Consider the following 19,110-nt stretch of genomic DNA (forward strand, 5'->3'; position numbering starts at 1 on the left):
CAATGCAGCGGGCTGCAGGGGGGGTCACGTGAACCCGCCACGTACAGGGTGATCCATTTGTAGACACCCCCACCGCTCCCTAATGACCCTCTTTGAACTTCTTCTCAATAGGTGATGCAAATAGTGCGATGGCCTCGGCGTGTCTTTCGCAGAAGAGCGTTAAGGGGTCTAATAAGCGAACTGAGATGTGCGGGAGACACGTTGAGGCTTCGCGAATCATCTTTTTAAATATTCTGTACGTTAATTTATGCACATTGTTTTAGTGGGTTATCTATGAATGGATTCCCGCTCCCCCCCCCGCCACCCCCGTACATTGAAGAAAAAAAAACTAATGCTTGCTGTCGTTTGTCTCAGATGTGCTCAGGGTGAATAAATTAACGTCTGAAAATGCGCACCCACATACACAAACTTATCGTAAACAAATCACGGTCAAAGGCGCAGCCCCGCAATTTCTCGCTCGCGCCACTGCTGGCGGAAGGGTCTCCCGCTCGAGGAGAGCTCTACGGGCTGTCGGGTCTCCCTGTTCCGCATCAACCGGACGCGTTGCGGAGAGGTTGAAGTACCCACACCGCGCCCCACCACCGCACGAGGCCCGTCTCAGCTGCCGCACGGGGAGATGGGAGCCAACTGGCGACCCTCTGGAGCACGAGTCCAGCGTGCCGGACCCGTTGACACCAGAGGGCAGCGCCTGCAACCCACGGGGCGACCGACAGCGGTGGGCAACCCCTCGCTTGCGCAACTTTGAGTTGCAACGTGCGGAGTGACGCGGGACCTTTGGCCCGCTTCGGTGGCACGGCAGTTTGGCGCAGTGCACAAACCGAATCCGGCGACCCGAGTTCAATTCCCCCGTTCACGGGCAACTGGTTACGGGTCACCCCCCACCCTCCCCCCACACTCCCCCCACCCTGGCCCCGCATTGGCCAGCGCGGTGAAGTATGGTCATACCAACTCCCTAGACAGACAAGGCGTGGAGGTGCCTTCATCCAGCAGTGGATCGAGCAAGGGCTGAAGATTATTCGATATCAAACGTAAAATTATGAAGTAGAGGGCACCATGTGCCATGTAGGATTCGTAATGGCTATTAAGGGAATTGCAATCAATTGGGAGTAACTTTAGTCAACTCTAATTAACTAAGTAATTTATGCTCTGGGCTCCCAGGAGAGCTTGGTGGTACATCACAGCGCAATACGTGTCATGGATAGAATTGGGTCTCACAGCTGTGGTCATAGATGAGCGCTGGTCACCTGAGTAACTGGCTGACGACCAGCATCACAGAGGGTGTTGGTGACTGGGTGGGTGGCTTCGGAGGTTGGCTGGCTATCTGCATGGCTGACTAGCCAGCTAGCTGTCCTGACTGGTTAGTTGACAAGGTGGATGGATGACTGGCTGGATGGCTGACTGGATGACTGGCTGGATGACTGGCTGGATGACTGGCTAGATGACTGGCTGCAATGATTGATTGGACGTGTGAGTGTCTGTGAATGATTAACTGGGTACTTGGATGGCTGTCTGGCAGAGCAGTTGTCCGAGTGGCTGTCTGGCTGTCTGGCTGGCTACTGCACTGCGTGATTGGCCAGGGTGCGTTGACCAGCTGACTTCCAGGCTAGCCGTCTGTATGGATGTTTGCATGGATTGGCGTTTGAGCATTTCGCTGACCGGATCTGTGGCCGTGCAGCTGTGTGAATGAGCGTCGAGCCGAGTGGCTCTGCCGGGGCTGGGCTGGCTATTTACTGGGTCACCGGCCATCTGACCATCTGGCTAACTGCTCGGGTGGCTGTCGGCCCGAGCGGCTGGCTTGCGGTGAAACATGCAAATAAACACTTAGGTGTCTTATTTGGCGTGTGATCATCTTAACACCTCCTGTAGCATTGCCGGAAGGGGTAAAGTCTGTACGCAACGGCCGGGTCGCCGTGCGGCTGCCGCAACTCGACGGGCCTTCCGGCCTGCGTCGGGCCGGCCTGCCCCACCGTCGACCCCTCCACCGCCGCCACCAACCGCCACCAGCCGTCCGTCTGTCCGTCCGTCCGACCGGCGTCGTGAGACACCTCACACGTTGAGCAGCAGGGCGACTCCGGCGAGCACCCACTTGGCGGGGCGCTGCTTGGTGCGCAGGCCGAAGGTCCACACGTAGGTGGGGCCCCGCGCCTTGGTGCGGTACACGGGGCACTCGTACAGGCCGCGCGCCGCCTCCTGCTGCCGCTCGGCGGGCACCGCCCGGACGAACATCACCGGCATCGCAGGCGTCAGCTCCTTGAGGCGGGCCTCGGCCACGAGACCAGCCTGCCCGTCCCACCTGGCGCCTGCGAGGGGTTGCGGAAAAGGGGAGATTGCGTCGCGAACAGCACAACGACGATTAATTCCAGATTTGAAGCTTTCGTGACTGCAAGGATTAATATTCTTAGGTTTTTTCGGTAAAGTCACGTAGTTGAAAAATAAAAATTAATAAAAATAAAATAAAAATCACGACGTTTCGGAGGCAACACAAGCTTCTGTCTTCAGGTGGAACCGTCTCACTTGATACAGCTGTCGTGCTGTGACGGTTCCACCTGAAGACTGAAGCTTGTGTTGCCTCCGAAACGTCGTGATTTTTATTTTATTATTATTTTATTAATTTAAAATTTTTTTACCGACGTGACTTTACCGAAAAAACCTAAGAATAAGCACAACGGCGATTCGCCTTTTGGCGTTCTCTGCTCTAACACTTTGAGACTGGGGGGGGGGGGGGGGGGCGCGTGGGCACAAACGCGCACAACGCGACGGGGAGACTTGCCGAGGGGGAGTGGTTGGGAGGAGTTCTACGTACAGAGACCCTCTGTCAGAATCGGAGTCGGTATTACTGCAGGAGGAATCCGATGAGCCGTGAAGCTCTTTTTTTCACGGATGTTCAGTGGGGGGCACGGGGTCAGAACGTTACGACAACAAACGATGCGAAAACACGACGGCAGTGTGCACAGTATAGGAAAGGTAATAAAAAATAACTGTTAGGCAAAGTCCACTGAGCTATTAGCTTCTTCTTTTCAGAAGCGACCTGGCCACAAATGATAGCTCAACGGAGTGACGATGAAAACATTCTAGGCCCTACGCCTCTCCGGCAATTGCACAGGAGGTGTTAAGACGTTCAAATGCTGAATAGACACACCTATTACATGGCATCGAGTCCGCATTAAGCACACAAAAGCTCGTGGTAATTATTATTGCCGTACAGGGGTGAAGCCTATTCTCTTTTCCACCCTCGACTCTTATTTTACTTGCTTTGCCAATGCCATTTTGGTGACGCGACGTTCACGCTCGCAACTGAGACTCTTCCCTTGTCTCTCGATTTCTCGCCCAGTTACACAAACTCGACCTGCACGTGACCCTCGTCCTGGGAATGGCGAATGACGTTAGGCTGCAGCCGGTGATGGTGTCACCTCAACAACACCGCTGCCCATTGTGCCCACGGCTCAAGAACCGCAGCGTGCAGCGAGCGCGTGGCATTGCGAGGGGGAGAGCGCGAGAGCGTCGTTGATCGGATGCGATGGAGGGAATCTGAGCCAAGGAGCTGCCCTTGGGCAGAACACTCAGCACAGCGGTTATGTATGGATGGTGACGCAGCTGGTGCCCCGATCCGACCTCAATCTCACCACGATCTCACCTCCGTCTTGATGCATATTGGCCCAATCTCGTCCTCAATCTCTCCTCAATCTCTCCCCCATCTCTCCCCCATCTCTCCCCCATCTCTCCCCCATCTCTCCCCCCATCTCTCCCCCCATCTCCCCCATCTCTCCTCTCCCCCCATCTCTCCCCCCATCTCTCCCCCCCTCTCCCCCATCTCTCCCCCCATCTCTCCCCCCATCTCTCCCCCATCTCTCCCCCCATCTCTCCCCCCATCTCTCCCCCCATCTCTCCCCCCATCTCTCCCCCCATCTCTCCCCCCATCTCTCCCCCCATCTCTCCCCCCATCTCTCCCCCCATCTCTCCCCCCATCTCTCCCCCATCTCTCCCCCCATCTCTCCCCCATCTCTCCCCCATCTCTCCCCCCATCTCTCCCCCCATCTCTCCCCCCATCTCTCCCCCATCTCTCCCCCCATCTCTCCCCCATCTCTCCCCCCATCTCTCCCCCCATCTCTCCCCCCATCTCTCCCCCCATCTCTCCCCCCCTCTCTCCCCCCATCTCTCCCCCCATCTCTCCCCCCATCTCTCCCCCCATCTCTCCCCCCATCTCTCCCCCCTCATCTCTCCCCCCTTCTCTCCCCCCATCTCTCCCCCCATCTCTCCCCCATCTATCCCCCATCTATCCCCTCCTTCTCTCCCCCCCTTATCTCCCCCATCTCTCCCCCATCTCTCCCACATCTCGCCCCCCATCTCCCCCATCTCTCCCTCCATCTCTCCCCCATCTCTCCCACATCTCGCCCCCATCTCTCCCACATCTCGCCCCCCATCTCTCCCCCCCTCTCCCCCCCCCTTCTCTCCCCCCATCTCTCCCCCCCTTCTCTCTCCCATCTCTCCCCCCCTTCTCTCCCCCATCTCTACCCCCATCTCTACCCCCATCTCTCCCCCCCTTCTCTCCCACATCTCTCCCCCATCGCTCTGTCCATCTCTCCCCCATCTCTCCCTCCCCCCGATCTCTCCATCCCCGTGATCTCTCCACCCCCGCACCTTCCATGAAGAGGCCGTGCACGTAGGCGCCCTCGCGTGGCGCGTGCCCCACGTCGTCCTTGCCCTTCTTGGTCACGTCCACGGCGAGGGTCATCCGGTCCAGCGGCCACTCGTTCCTGCGCGCAGCTACCTGCATGATCGCTGCACCGCCCCAACGACACCCGTTACCACGGGCGGTTAATCGTGGGCTTGGTTTATGGGCGGTAGATCGTGGGTTTGTTAATGGGTGGTCAATCGTGGGTTTGGTTTATGGGCGGTCGATTCTGGGTTTGGTTTATGGGCGGTCGATCGTGGGTGGACTGCGTGGACCTCCCCGAGTCTGTGTTCGCGTTGGGGCCGCGCCGTGAGGAGGAGCGTCCCCTACCCGTCAGGAAGGACTGCGGGTTGAAGAAGCCGGAGAGCCACACCACGGCCGGTAGCGCCAGATCGTGCGTCCACGTGTCCAGCTCACGGCATCGCAGCAGCAGATCCGCGAACCTGGAAGCGCATTCCCACCGCGCACACACACACATACAAGAGCGCCGTGTGGTGACGTCACCGCCGCTCGGTGGCGAATGGCGGCTGTTGTTGTTTATGTTTGTTGTTGATGTTGTTGATGGTTGTTGTTGATGTTTGTTGTTTATGTTTTTTGTTTGCTGCAGGAGGCTGCGTACCACCGCGCCAGGCCGTAGGTTGACGGGTAGGCCAGCTTGGTCCATGAGTCGGGAACCAGGTCGTAAAACAGAGCATTCTGCAGCCTCTCCATCTCGGCTGATATGGTCAGCTCACCCTGACGCAAAAAAATAATGCCCCAAAAATATATACACACACACACAATTATATTTACATTTGTAGTAATTTCATCAGAGAACCACTCCAAAATGCCTTAGAATAAGAATTCGAACGGACGACCCCAACTTTCCCTCCCTCTTCCCCTCCTTTTTGTTGATTGTCCGTCGCTGCATCGGGCTCTTGTTGGGAACCAGAAGAATATGAAGAAGAAGCAGAATAAAGACGGTCTCGCGTCACCCGTTGTCACCTTGAGGCCCAGGTCGAGCTCGTGCAGCGAGCGGCGCACCTCCCCGAGGAGCAGGTTCATGCGCTCGCACTCCTGGAAGCAGACAAGCACGAAGGGCGAGCGCTCCGCCGTCTTGCCCATCACCTCCGCCATGTGGAACTCCTCGGGCAGCCTCTCCACGATGTCGTCGAGGACGCCCTTCACCTGCGAGACGCGGAGAAGCTCCCGGTGATCCACAACGGTCGTCACGCATGGCACCAGCGAGAGGAAGGAACAAACTCGCTCGCCCACGCGCTCGCTGACACACTCGCTCACTCGTTCTCACTCAATCACATCAGTCGTTCACTCACTCACTCACTCATGCACTCACTCGCCCACCCATTAAGTCATGCGCTCACGCATTCACCCACTCACTCACTCACCCAGGTCAGTCTGGACGACACCTCTTCCCGTAACTGCGCTACGTTTCCAGCGCAATTAAAATAAAAAATCAGCCGTGCCATGGTCTCTCCTATTCCGTCTCCTTTGTTTATTCCTTCTTGTCCTTTATTCAGCTGGGAGATGAAATAAACCCAACTGCTCTCGCTCATCTAAAGCACTATAGGGTCGTCGGTGGGTTCCCCCTCCTCCGCAACATGACCCCACGACCCCCACGACCTCACAATCCCCACGACCCCACAATCACCACGACCCACATGACACCCATGACTCCCATGACCACGTGACCCTCATAACCCCACGACCCCCACACACAACCGCCCACGACCCCCACACACAACCGCCCACGACCCCCACACACAACCGCCCACGACCCCCACACACAACCGCCCACGACCCCCACACACAACCGCCCACGACCCCCACACACAACCCCCCACGACCCCCACACACACACAAACGCCCACGACCCCCGGGCCTGACCTTCTCCTCGGCCGTGCCGGCCGCCCCCTCCCCGCCGGCGTTGTCGCGCGGCTGCAGCTCGAGCAGCGTGCGGAAGAGCGCCGAGGAGGTGAGGGTGAGGAACTCGATCTCGGCGTTGGGGTGCAGCCCGTAGAGCGCGGGGCTCTCGGGGGGCAGGCATTCGTCCACGTAGCGGTGGTAGCCTGGGTAGTCCAGGTTCGGCGGGGCCAGGAAGCCGGGCGCCAGGGAAAACTCGCCATCCAGCTTGCGGAGGAGGTGACGGAGTGGGGGGCGGGGGGGAGGGGAGCGGGGGAGGGGGCAGGCGGCCGAATCAGCGCTCGGCGCAAGTGAGCCAAGAACCGAGCCGAAGCTCAGGGACCCCAAGCAGATCGAGAGGACCCTGGATTCGTGAGGATAACATTGGGGTTGCGCCAAATTTTCAGCTCAAAATGTCAACACGAAGCGTGTCCCATCGGTTCCTCCTCATGGCGCCTCCGAGTCGTCCTCTCTCTCTCTCTCTAGCATTCGCCCGTTCCCCGAGTACCACTGCGCGGTGGCGCCCCGCTCCAAGTTGAAATAATGATTCACAGTGCGCGTGAATGAGCGCGGGATGCTCGCCCGCCGGCCACGTCAAAGTCCTGGCGACGGTGGCCGTCGGCGGCGGGCGCACCACCGATTACCGCGGTTGGCTGATGTACGGCGCAAAAGAAGCTCAACAGGCGTACACACACACACACACAAAGACAAAAGACAAAGATCCCCCGTATAGCCTTAACAGACTATATGGACAAGTGCTGTTAGCGAGTTGCACCTATGAAGGCCGGCACGGCACACGAGAGTGGTGGGTGGCCAGCACCACGCCCGGCCGCCTTTGTACCCCTAGTGACGATGTTTTTACGCACCGCACCAGGTACTCATTTGAGGCTGAGTCGACCTAGGGGAGGCCCAGAACCGGTTCAGATAATAATCACTGGTATTGACCGTGAGTGGAAATCAAACCCGGTTCACCAGGGTCGTAGCGCAGCGAGCTAACCGCTACACCACCACTCCCCAAGATACACACACACACGCACACACACGTACACACACGTACACACCTGTTCGGGGTGCACCAGCTCCTGCAGGTAGGCACGGCAGAGGCGCCGGTCCCAGTCGTCCGTGATGTGGCCCCCGTACATAATCTCGCCGAAGAGGTAGCGCAGGTCCTCCCACGGCACCTGCGCACGTGTAGCAGGTGCAGCATGTTGACGACAGCCACCCTGAACCCCCACCCCGCTGTGAAACGAGCGTTCAGAGCATTGGGCTGCTGCTGTACATGTCCACGCGATGACAAGCCACTTCGTTGGGCTATCATTTGTGGCCAATGGCGCTTCTGAAAAGGAGCGACGTAGCTCATTGGGCCTTTGCTGGTGCAAAAAAAGATAAAGAAATATGTGGGTGACGAACGGGACGCCGTGAGTAGGAGGCACCCGACTTCCTCGTGCCGGGCCCGCACGGGATTGGCGCGGCGCCGGTCGACATGTATCGTGCTCGCGGTGGGTGCGTGCGGTGGCCGTGGTCCGTGTGATGCGGTGCGGTGCCGGTGCCTTGGCGTTGGCCTCCAGGTAGTTGTAGAGCACGTTGCACGAGATGGTGAGGTCGCCCGTGTTGAACGGGTAGCTGCGGTTCCAGCCCTGGGGCCCGAATTTGCGGCGCTCGGCGACGCACGCGTGGAAGTAGCAGAGCGAGAAGAGGAGGCTCTTGAACTCGTGCTCGCGCGTGCACGTCTCCAGCGTGTCCTGCGTGGCAGAGAGACCCGGGGGCCGCAGCGTTACACTCCGCCCCGCCTCGCGGCGCCAGCGCGGGGCGCTGCCCGAGTCCGGGGACGCTCAGAGCGCCGTCTCTCTGCTCTGACAGACGGACGGGCGAATGACGGACGGACGAAGCCACCTGGTCGAAGTTGAGCAGCGCTGCGTGGAGGTTGGCCATCATGCCCGAGGGCGGCTCGTTGGTGATCTTGACGGAGCTCTCCAGGATGCCCTGCGGGATGACGTGCTCCGAGGGCTCGGCCGCCGGCTCGGCGCTGATGAACACCCGCAGCTCGGGGCTGCTGCCCCCGTCCTCGTCGCCCAGACGCTCCAGCAGCTTCTCCAGCGTGCCCAGCCACCGCGACACCAGGTGCACGTTCTGCAACAATCAACACGTGGGTGGGCACTCCGCTGTCGCCAAGCCTCCCCTACCCGTGTCAGGCCTACACCGGTTGCCCGCCTAACGTCGCTGTCCGTTCACACTTCTCAACTCCAGTCGACGAACACCTCCGTGGTCTTGCCTCACCGCTACTTGCTTCTTCCGTCTCTTGCTCATCTGTCCCACCCCGTCCTCTACGCTCCCGGTCTCTGCCGCCCAAAAGCTACCCGGCACGCGCTCCCGGCCGCCGATGGTTGCCCAACGTTGCCACGGCAACCGGGGGGCGCGTCGCTCCTGGGGGGGGGGGGAGAGAGAAGGGGGGGGGATGGGGGATGGGGGGGGGACCGGACCTGCAGGATGACCCAGTGGCCTTCGCGAGCCGCCCGCTCCAGGGCCTCCTCGGCCACCGCCTCCTGTCCCTGGCCCAGCGAGATGTTGTGCAGCTTGCCCGAGTCGATGGTGAAGCCCAGTTTCTTGCCTGCGAGCGAGGAAAGACGAAGGCCTGACGACCCATTTTGTTTTGTTTTCCCGACCGGCACGATTCCGGGCCGCCGAGACGGCGCAGGGCAGCACGCGGCCCTCACCCCCTCCTCCCCCCACCCATCTCCGATGGCACGGGTCATTTTTTTTTTTTTCCATGCTGGCTGTTTGCCGTGCCGAACCGGAACCAAATCGTGCTATGCTGTCCTCACGAGACATCTGAATCTGGCTCGGGAGTCAAAAAAACTCGAAAAAACTTTTGTAACTCTTGAAACAATTACATTGTTTTTACTTACTTACCAGGTAAGGCCCCAATGAGCTGTGGAGCTCTTTTTCAGAGCTTGACGAAGTTGCTTATTATCATCACGTGGATATTTGAACCTTATAGCGGGACCCCGGGGTCCCGCCATAAGGTTAATTTATAGCAGCCAAATACTCTAAATACGTGATGTTGATTCTAAATGCGTAGGGGAAATCCATCGATCCAGCAGTGGACAGAGCAAAGGGCTCACGATGAAACACCGCCACCACTACCGCCATCGCCGCCATCATCAATATCATCGTCGTCGTCACTGGATGGACAGCCTTCACGCTAATCGCTCCGACGTCCCGAGACGAGGAGGGGCGGGGGGGGGGGGTCACCGCTCTCCCGCACCGAGGCTCTCGACGTCCTTGAGGGGGTCGACGCCGGGCGAGAGGACGAAGAGGAGCGGCGTGCCCGGGCCGCTCTCCTCGTACGACGCGGCAAAGTCCGCGGCGCGCGCCTCCACGTACTTCGCCCCGAGCTTCTCCTCCACGAAGTTCCTTTGGTTTTTTGCCGGGAAGGAAAAACCACGAAGATGGAGGAGGGCCGACAAGTCGTCAGCATGGGACACGAGAGCCCTCGACGAGAAACCCCCCACGGGATAGACCCCCCCCCCCATCCCCCGGTAAAGGGCAGCAGCGAAGCGAACAGAAGTCGGCACAACAACAACAATAACAACAATAACAACAACAACCGTGCAGACGAAAGACAACACTGGTCAACAAAAAAAAACATTTCTGGCCTGGACTTTTGCAGCTGTTTTAGACTAATTTCAGGGTGCTGATTCCTAATCTGATGTCAGATTTGCTCTATCACATCTCATTTTTATGCTATCGGCACACCCCATTTCCATTGATTTTACCCGAAATTAACTCTGTCACTTATGATTGCAAGTTGTTGCGAGTCAGTGACTGCTTTAGTCTTAAAATATGGTGCTGTATTTTTAGGATAGTGTGTTTATAATATAATTTTATGTAGATATCCACATTTATTTCCTATTTTTCTTCTGCAGTTTTTATTGAAAATTCAATATTTAATATCTCATAAACCTGTTGTGATAGACAACAACTGATGCCAGATTTGGAATCAGCACCCCAAAATTACATTAAAACCGTTGGAATACCTTATGCCAGAAGAAGTGTGTTGACCAGTGCAATCGGAGAGAACGCCGGTTGCCAATTGACTCAAGCGACAGTGGAGCAGGACACTGCTGCCACCGTCGTCGGAATCAGAATATTTATTTACAACTGGAGGAATCCGATGAGCTATAAAGCTCTTTTCACAGATATACAAAAACATGACAGGAGTGCAAAGTATAAGAAAGGTAAACAAAATTTGACAAATAAAACTAAACTATTTTTTTTATCCTACGAGATAAAGCCCACTCGGCCATTAACTTATTTTCAGAAGCGACCCAGCCCACAAATGACAGCTCAATAAAAGCGGCCCAAATTATCGAAACAACCTAAACGCACGCTACTAAATGCGGAGGGGGAATAAACCCCGGAGGACCCATAGAAAAAAAATCCACGCAAACTCCAAACCCACAGGCGTCACAGGGTCGGGATCGAACCCCCCGCCACGGCGGTGTTGGCGGCGGCGGTGGCGGTGGTAGCGTCTCACCGGATGGCGTAGGTCATGCGGTCGGGCCGTAACGCGCGGATCATGATCAGCTTCTGCAGCGGCGTTTTGTTCTTCCAGTCCTGGGGCAGCCGCTCTTTCTCGGGAGCCTCCGACTCCACAAACTTCTTCCAGCGCTTGGCCGAGCCCTCGATGTCACGGTCGAGGCCGCGGAAGTCGTCCGTGAGCGACATGGCCTGCGGGGAGCGAGCGCACGGCATCAGCGGCGGCGGCGGTTGCGTCAACGGCACGCGAGACACTCGCCGCACGTCTGCACGTGCGGCGCTTTGGTCGGTCAGCTGATGGACGGGGCTAGGGTCTCGCCCGCTCGGGTCACGGGGGGTTATTGTTTGTTTGGGAGGGGCGGGGGGTTATCAGTCCTTCTGTCGGTCCCATCATCCGTTCTCTTCTTTATGTTCACAAGTGGGAGCAAGTGCACCTGCCTGTTTATCCGTCTTCCCAGCCAGTCCCAACTGGGAGGTCATCTCTCTGTCCAACTTTCAATCCAAACGTCCACTCTTTCCGTGAGTCTGTCTATCTCTCTGTCAATCAGTGGGAATGGCTGCATCTGCCTGTGCTGATCTGTCTGCCCGCACCTCCGATTACCACGGTTTGCTACGTACGGTGCGAAAGAAGTTCAACATGCATATATATATTTATCCATCTATCTGTTGATCTGTCGGTCTGTCCATGTCGCTTTTTCATCTATTAGGCTGACCATCTTTCTGTTCATTTGATCATCAATCCATGAGTCTGTCTCGATCCATCCATGTATTTCTTTGTTCATCTCTTTGTCCGTCTCTCTGTCCACCTGTCCGTCCGTCTCTCTGTCCACCCGTCCGCTGCCCGTCACCCCACGAGCGGGCCTCTCCGCGGCGCCGCACCTTGATGGCGCTCCATGCTTGCTCTGAGAGAAACTCCACGGGGCTCGAGTAGCTCTGCTCGATGTTGAAGCGCAGCAGGAAGTCCAGCTCGCCAGCCTCAATCTCCTTGTTCACGAGCAGGATCTGCGGCGGGGGGCGTGGATTAGCGAGGGCGGTCGAAAAACGTCTCCGTCGGATGCCGCCGAAAACTTCGGGACCGGTGGCGCTGCCCAACGTGGTCGGTCGGACACTCGGAGGTCGGAGACGCTGACGGCCGGAAGTCCGGCACATCTATTCCCGGGTGGCAGGAACCGATCTGTACCCAGCCCCGGGTGGCATTGCGTTGAACCTTGTCGCAGTGGTGCATTGCGCAGGTGGCAACGCACGCTAGCGACGGGTACGGAGATAGCAACGGGATGGGGTTGGGAATGGGACGGGATGGGATGGGAATGTGACGGGACGGGTACAGGATGGAACGGGGACAGGACAGCATGGGACGGGACGGGCACCTGGAAGGCGGTCTGTGCGGCGAACGTTAGCTTGTCGCGCTCAAACAGCCCGCGGCTGGTGTAGACGAAGACGGAGTGCGTGATGCAGTCCGTGAGGTGCAGCACCCGCTCGTGCACGTCGTCCGAGGCCACCGCCCGGTCCATCGCCTTGTGGAACACCGCCGTGAAGGCCTGCGTGCATGCGTGTTGCGTATGTTTGTGGGGAGCGGTGGTGTAGCGGTTAGCGCGCTGCGCTTACGAACCTGACAACCCGGGTTCGATTCCTGCTCACGGCCACCAATACCTGTGACGATTATCTGAACCGGTCCTGGGCCTCCCCTAGGTCGACTCAACCTCAAATGAGTACCTGGTGCGATGTGTAAACATCGCCACTAGGAGACAAAGGCGGTCCGGCGTGGTGTTGGCCACCCACCTCCACGTGTGCCGTGCCAGCCTTCATAGGTGCTCGCTAATAGCACTTGCCCCTACAGTCTGTTAAGGCTACACGGGGGATCTTTGTCTTTGTTTGTGTACAAGCGCGCGTGTGTGGAATGGGACGGGAGTGGTAGTGTAGCGGGCTATGCATGTGTGTGTGTTGAACTTCTTTCGCACCGTACGTAGTCGACCATGCTAATCAGAGGTGTGGGGTGAGAACAACAAACGAGCGTGCTGCGCTGTGAACCCCGTGACCCGAGTTCGATACCTGCTCGCGGCCAAAAGCAGCGAAGATTACCTGAAATGCTTCTGGGACTCCCCTAGGTCGACTCCGCCTCAAATGAGTACCGACTGCAATGTGTAAACATCGCCACTGGGCAGCTGGGAGTGGTGTTGGCCACCCACATCCTCGTGGACCATACCGGCCTTCATTAGTGCTCCCTAAACAGCACTTGCTCCAAAAGTCTGTTAAAGGCTATACAGGGGATATTTTCCTTTGTGTGTGGGCACTGTTGGCGCAGAGAGTACAGGTGGCACATCTTTTTATGAAAAAAAAAATTCAACCGAGTTACTGATGATAGCCATCAACGGGAATTCAAACTCGAGTCGCCAGGTTCATAGCGCAGTGCGTGAACCACTACGCCACCACGCTCCACACACAACACAAATATCCCCGGTATAGCCTTAACAGACGCCCCACACACACACACGCACACAGATACAGAAACACACACTGGCCACTATCAGCACCAGTGCCACCTCCACCCTCCTCCCTCCTCCCTCCCCCCCCCTCCGCACCTTGAGGGAGAACTGGTAGATGGGGTTGATGGAGTTGAGGTCGTTGATGATGAAGAAGAGCAGGGAGGAGCGCACGGCCACCGCCCGGTACAGCTCCCGCGCCTCGTTGATCCTCAGCTCATTCACCTTGGCCTCCAGCACCTGCCATCGTCATCATCGTCGTCACGGACACTGCGAGCGCCGCTCATTAGGCCGCGCGAGCGTGGCTATCGAGCGTGCGGGCGGTGTGACGGCATTACGGAGAGGAGCGGGCGGGCGAAATTGGGCAGGGAGGGGCAGCCTCATTTTATTCCCGGTCGCCGGGGACCCGCGCGCCGACCTCGCTACGCCACCGCAGGTCACGTGGGTGTGGTGGGGTAAAGTGTGGGTGCTCACAACTCTTCCAAGATGTCTGGACAATGTGGAAGAGAAGGTCAAAATACCGTCCCTCTTGGAGGAGGGCTCTCTAGACACTGCCTCTTGTAAAGGCCATTTCGCCAGCCCAGGAACGGCCCAGGAATTGATCACGAATGGCTCGGGAATGGCCCAGGAATAGCCGAGGAATGGTCCAGGATTGGCCCAGGAATGATTAGGGAACACCCAAACACGCCCTAGTCGTCTGTCCCCATGGCTCGGTTAATAGAAATGAGGCCCCATGATCTCAGTCCCATGATCACCTCTTTTCCCCTTGCCAGGGCAGTGGTGGGGTAGCAAAATATATACACAAAAATATAAAATCCTTATTCCACTGTGGGTTTACACTTAATTCCTGTGGTTTTGTGGTTACTTTGTTTTGTCTGTCTGACTGTTTGCCCCTCTGTCTGCGTCTGTTACTTCACATGTCTGTTTTTCAGTCAGTCTGCCTTTCTCTATTTGCCTGTCTGTGTGTCTGTCTTGTTCGGCCAGGCCAAGTTGCCGGGTGAGCGCTAGCTCCCTCCAGTAGAAGCGTCGTGCTTGCACCGGGTCAGCTCATCTCCACGCTCAATTCACTCACTCCCCACTTGCTCCCTCCCCACTCCCTCCCTGCTTCCTCCCCACTCACTCCCTGCTCCCTCTCTGCTCCCTCTCTGCTCTCCACTCGCCCTCTCCTCACTCACTCCCTTCCAACTTCTAACTCGCTCCCTCCCCGCTCCGTGCTTGCCGCTCGCACTCCCCCTGCTCCCCACTCCTTCCCTCCCCGCTCCCTCCCTGCTCCCCGCTCGCACCCTCCCCGTTCCCCGCTCCCTCCCTGCTCCCCGCTCCCTCCCTGCTCCCCGCTCGCACCCTCCCCGTTCCCAAATTTCCTCCCTGCTCCCCCCCCCGACCCCTCGCTCCCCCCCCCCGACCCCTCGCTCTGCGCTCGCCTTGGCCTCGATGTCGGCGGCCGTGCGCTTGGTCTCCTCGAGCTTCTCCACGAGCTGCGTGTCGCCCAGGAAGCTTCCGTGCGCTGCCGAGAGGCGCGTCAGCAGCTCGTCCTCCAGCTGCTTCAGCTCGATCTTGAAGCTGTTCTGCTGAGTCGTCAGCTCCGACTGAAGCCGCCCGCCGCCACGCGTGCACATGCACACGGGCACACGCGCACACGCACACACGCACACACGGGCACATACGCACACGGGCACATACGCACAAGCGCATACGTGAGCACACACGCGCACACGGGCACAAGCACACACGCACACGCGCACACACGCACATGCGCACACGGGCACAAGCACACACGCACACACGCACACGGACACAAGCACACACGCACACATGCACACGGGCACAAGCACACACGCACACGCGCACACGGGCACAAGCACACACGCACACACGCACACGGGCACAAGCACACATGCACACGCGCACACGGGCACAAGCATACACGCACACGCGCACACACGCACACGGGCACATGCACACAAGCACACACGCACACGGGCACAAGCACACAAGCACACACGCACACGGGCACACGGGCACAAGCGCACAAACGCACATGGGCACGCAACAACGATCAAAGATCCCCCGCATAGCCTTAAACAGACTGTTGGGGCAAGTTCTGTGAGTGCAGTGGCGATGTTTACACACCGCACGCGGTACTCATTTTCGGCTGCTTTAACTTAAAGGGGAGGTCCAAGGACCCATTTGGATGTCACCTGCCACGGACATTAGCCACGGACGGGAATTAAACTCAGTCTGCAAGGTTCAAGTAGAAAATTAAGGCCTACAATTACCTTCCAATTCCTCAGGACATTGGTTCGCTCCCGACCCTGACGCCTGTACATTTGGAGTTAAACTCTAAAAAGATTTTTATGCTACCAGGTAAGGCCCATGGAGCTATATGGCTATTCTTTTCAGAAGCGACCTGGCCACACATGGACGCTCAACGAAGTGGCTTACTGCGTAGGAAATTTACAGCGGCCAAATACTCTAAATGCACGTTGATTTTAAACATGGAGGGAAAAACCGGAGGATCCGGAGAAAAATCCACGTGACCACAGGAAGAGAAAGAGATGCGCAAACTCCAAAATATCCAGCAGCAGGCATCAGGATCGGGATATAACCCACGACCTGTGTACCAGGCGAGGTAGTTAACATCTCCTAGCCGCCATGATGATGACGAGAGAGAGACACGCAAACTCCAAATATACAGCAGCAGACATCAGGGTCTGGATCGAACCCACGACCTCCTGTGTACCAGGCGAGGTAGTTAACATCTCCTAGCCGCCATGATGATGACGAGAGAGAGACACGCAAACTCCAAATATACAGCAGCAGACATCAGGGTCTGGATCGAACCCACGACCTCCTGTGTACCAGGCGAGGTAGTTAACATCTCCTAGCCGCCGTGATGATGATGAGAGAGAGACACGCAAACTCCAAATATACAGCAGCAGGCATCAGGGTCTGGATCGAACCCACGACCTCCTGTATACCAGGCAAGGTAGTTAACATCTCCTAGCCACTGTGATGATGATGAGAGAGAGAACACGCAAACTCCAAATATACAGCAGTAGGCGTCAGGGTCTGGATCGAACCCACGACCTCCTGTGTACCAGGCGAGGTAGTTAACGTCTCGCCCAAAAATGACAAACGACAACGGGAGGGGGAAGGGGGGCGGGGGGATGGGGGAAGGGCGGCCTCACCTTCTCCCCTTCGAGGTCGGGCCGCTCGCGGCTGACGACGCGGCCCAGCAGCTGCTCCTCGAGGCCGTCGCGCGTCACCGTGAAGTTGACGAGCGTCGTCTGAGCCTGCAGCTCGGGCCGGTAGTGCGGGTTGGCCAGCTTGGTGTGTAGCACCAGCCGGAAGTCCGGGTGGTACTCGCACTCCTTGTCGCCGATCTTGATGAACCTGGGAGGGGGGAGGGGGGGATGAGTGGGGGGGTTCTCCGCGTAGGGGGCAGCCGGTGGCCCAAACGGCGTCTCCCCGAGTGGCTCTTTAATAATCCACCTCGTGCGGTGGATCTATCGACGGGGCATGCCGTAGAACCGTAACTGCCACGGCAGTAGCAACGAATAATGAAATGTCTTCCGTGCTGTGCTGAGGACTGCTGACATGTATATGAATGCGCTTATATATATGTACACTCTTGGCTCTTTGTAGAACTCGCGGGGGAATGTTTTGCGCTTGGTCTGTTATAGGTTGGCCACCCCTGCCGTCGGCTTTCGCGACCAATATGAATCATAATCGCATTTTGTTTCGGGGTGAGATCGCGTGAATTGTAAATGCGTTGTTAACCCTTTTCCACTGGGACGCTGGCTCCCCTAGGTCCACTCGGCCTCAAATGATTGCCTGGCGCGGTGTGTGTCGTAAACATCGCCACTGGGGAGACAAAGGCGGCTGGGAGTGGTGCTGGCCGCCCGCCTCCTCCGTGTGCCGGCCTTCGTAGGTGCTTCTCGCTAACGTCGCTTACCCCATAAATCTATTAAGGCTACATGGGGGGGGGGGGGGGGTAATCTCGTGAGATGTTAACTACCTCGCCTAGTAAACAGGAGGTTGTGGGTTCGATCCCGACCCTAACCTCTGTATATTTGGAGTTTGCATGTTCACTCTCCCCGTGATCGCGTGGATTTTTCTCCGGGTCCTCCGGTTTTCCCCTCCACATTTAGAATCAACATCATCACGCGTTTAAAGTAGTTGGCAGCTATTTATTTCCAAGCTCTTCGGCAAGCTATCATTTGTGGTAGCCAGGTCGCTTCTGAAAAAAAACTACATAGCTCAGTGGACCTAACCTGATAGAATAAAAAAACAATTGTTGACTTCAGTAGTTCATACTCTTTGGTTCTTTCGGTAAAGTCACGTAGGTATAATTTACTAACTACGTGACTTTACCTAAAAAACCAACGAGTATGGATTCCTGCAGTCACGAAAGCTTCAAATCAAATTGAGTAGTTTAATTATAGATTTGAAGTTTTTGTGACTGCAAGGGTCCATACTCTTTGTTTTTTTCAGTAAAGTCACTTAGATAAAAAAAGGAAAATAAATTAAATCACGAAGTTTCGGAGGCAACACAAGCTTCCGTCTTCAGGTGGAACCACTTGATACAGCAAAATTAATGATACAGTAATTACTGATATAGTCATTTTAGTATTACTGATACAGCAATTTTGCTGTGACGGTTCCACCTGAAGACGGAAGCTTGTGTTGCCTCCGAAACGTTGTGATTTAATTTATTTTCCTTTTTTTACCTACGTGACTTTACCGGAAAAACCAACGAGTATTGAGTATCTTCTTGGTTCTTTCGTCACGTAGAATGGAAATAATAAAATAATAAAAATAAAACATAATAAAATAATTCTCACGACGTTTCGGCACAACGCAAGCAGCCGTCCTCAGGTGAAGAACAGGTCTGTATTGAGTAGTTGAGTTTGTCTTGCTTCCCCCAACACCACTCACTTTCCCTTCTTGATGCTGTTCCTGCCGAGCAGCGGGTCAAGCACGGGGTCCACCGTCTCCTCCAGGTTCTCGATGAGCACCGTCTCACCCGCTGCCATCGCTCGCTCGATCACGTCCAGGTACCTTCGCAGGACAGAGAAGTGGCCCCGCCGTGAGTGTTCGCGCCAGAGCGGAAATTCTCGGGGTGTCGGAGCTCGGGCGTGATCAGAGTTCCAGAGCGCCGGCACTGCTGAGACCCCCTCCCCCCCCTCCTCCCCACCGACCCCGCCGAGTTGGAACACAGCTTCCGGCCGTCCACCGTCGTTCAGCCAAGTTCCGGAGCGTAGGGAGTTCATGGCAAGTACGGGGGGTCTGTCCTGTGCTTGCCGAGCTGCACTAGCAGCTTCTGGTTGCCGAACAAAGACGTCACGAGGCGGCGCTCATTACACACGGAGAGTGCTTGCCACAAGTGAACCACGATACCTTGCTAACGTCGTCAAGGGCATGAACCATCTGGCAGCAGCAGGTTTCGGCTCCCCGTCGAACAAAGACGGTCACCGCATCGCGCGCTTTCAGGTGCGCTTCTGCGGCCGTCTGGAACGC

General features: G+C 56.9%; 1 protein-coding gene across 1 annotated transcript in view; it reads right to left on the bottom strand.

The window, feature by feature from the left end:
* Positions 1-921: 921 nt before the first annotated feature.
* Positions 922-19,110, bottom strand: part of LOC133357612 (dynein axonemal heavy chain 11-like) — a 147,069-nt gene continuing 128,880 nt past the window's right edge. Inside the window, 18 exon segments of the mRNA XM_061575642.1 lie at positions 922-2,300; positions 4,639-4,779; positions 5,003-5,115; positions 5,292-5,407; positions 5,657-5,839; positions 6,557-6,799; positions 7,633-7,752; positions 8,122-8,313; positions 8,465-8,701; positions 9,052-9,179; positions 9,837-9,985; positions 11,109-11,302; positions 11,990-12,112; positions 12,478-12,648; positions 13,690-13,830; positions 15,012-15,176; positions 16,779-16,983; positions 18,529-18,651. Of these exon segments, the coding sequence (XP_061431626.1) occupies positions 2,047-2,300; positions 4,639-4,779; positions 5,003-5,115; positions 5,292-5,407; positions 5,657-5,839; positions 6,557-6,799; positions 7,633-7,752; positions 8,122-8,313; positions 8,465-8,701; positions 9,052-9,179; positions 9,837-9,985; positions 11,109-11,302; positions 11,990-12,112; positions 12,478-12,648; positions 13,690-13,830; positions 15,012-15,176; positions 16,779-16,983; positions 18,529-18,651 (2,998 nt within the window). The 3' untranslated portion in view covers positions 922-2,046.

Source organism: Lethenteron reissneri, chromosome 7 (genome assembly GCF_015708825.2).
Source record: "Lethenteron reissneri isolate LAM-NWPU_2019-01 chromosome 7, ASM1570882v1, whole genome shotgun sequence".
NCBI lineage: Eukaryota > Metazoa > Chordata > Hyperoartia > Petromyzontiformes > Petromyzontidae > Lethenteron > Lethenteron reissneri.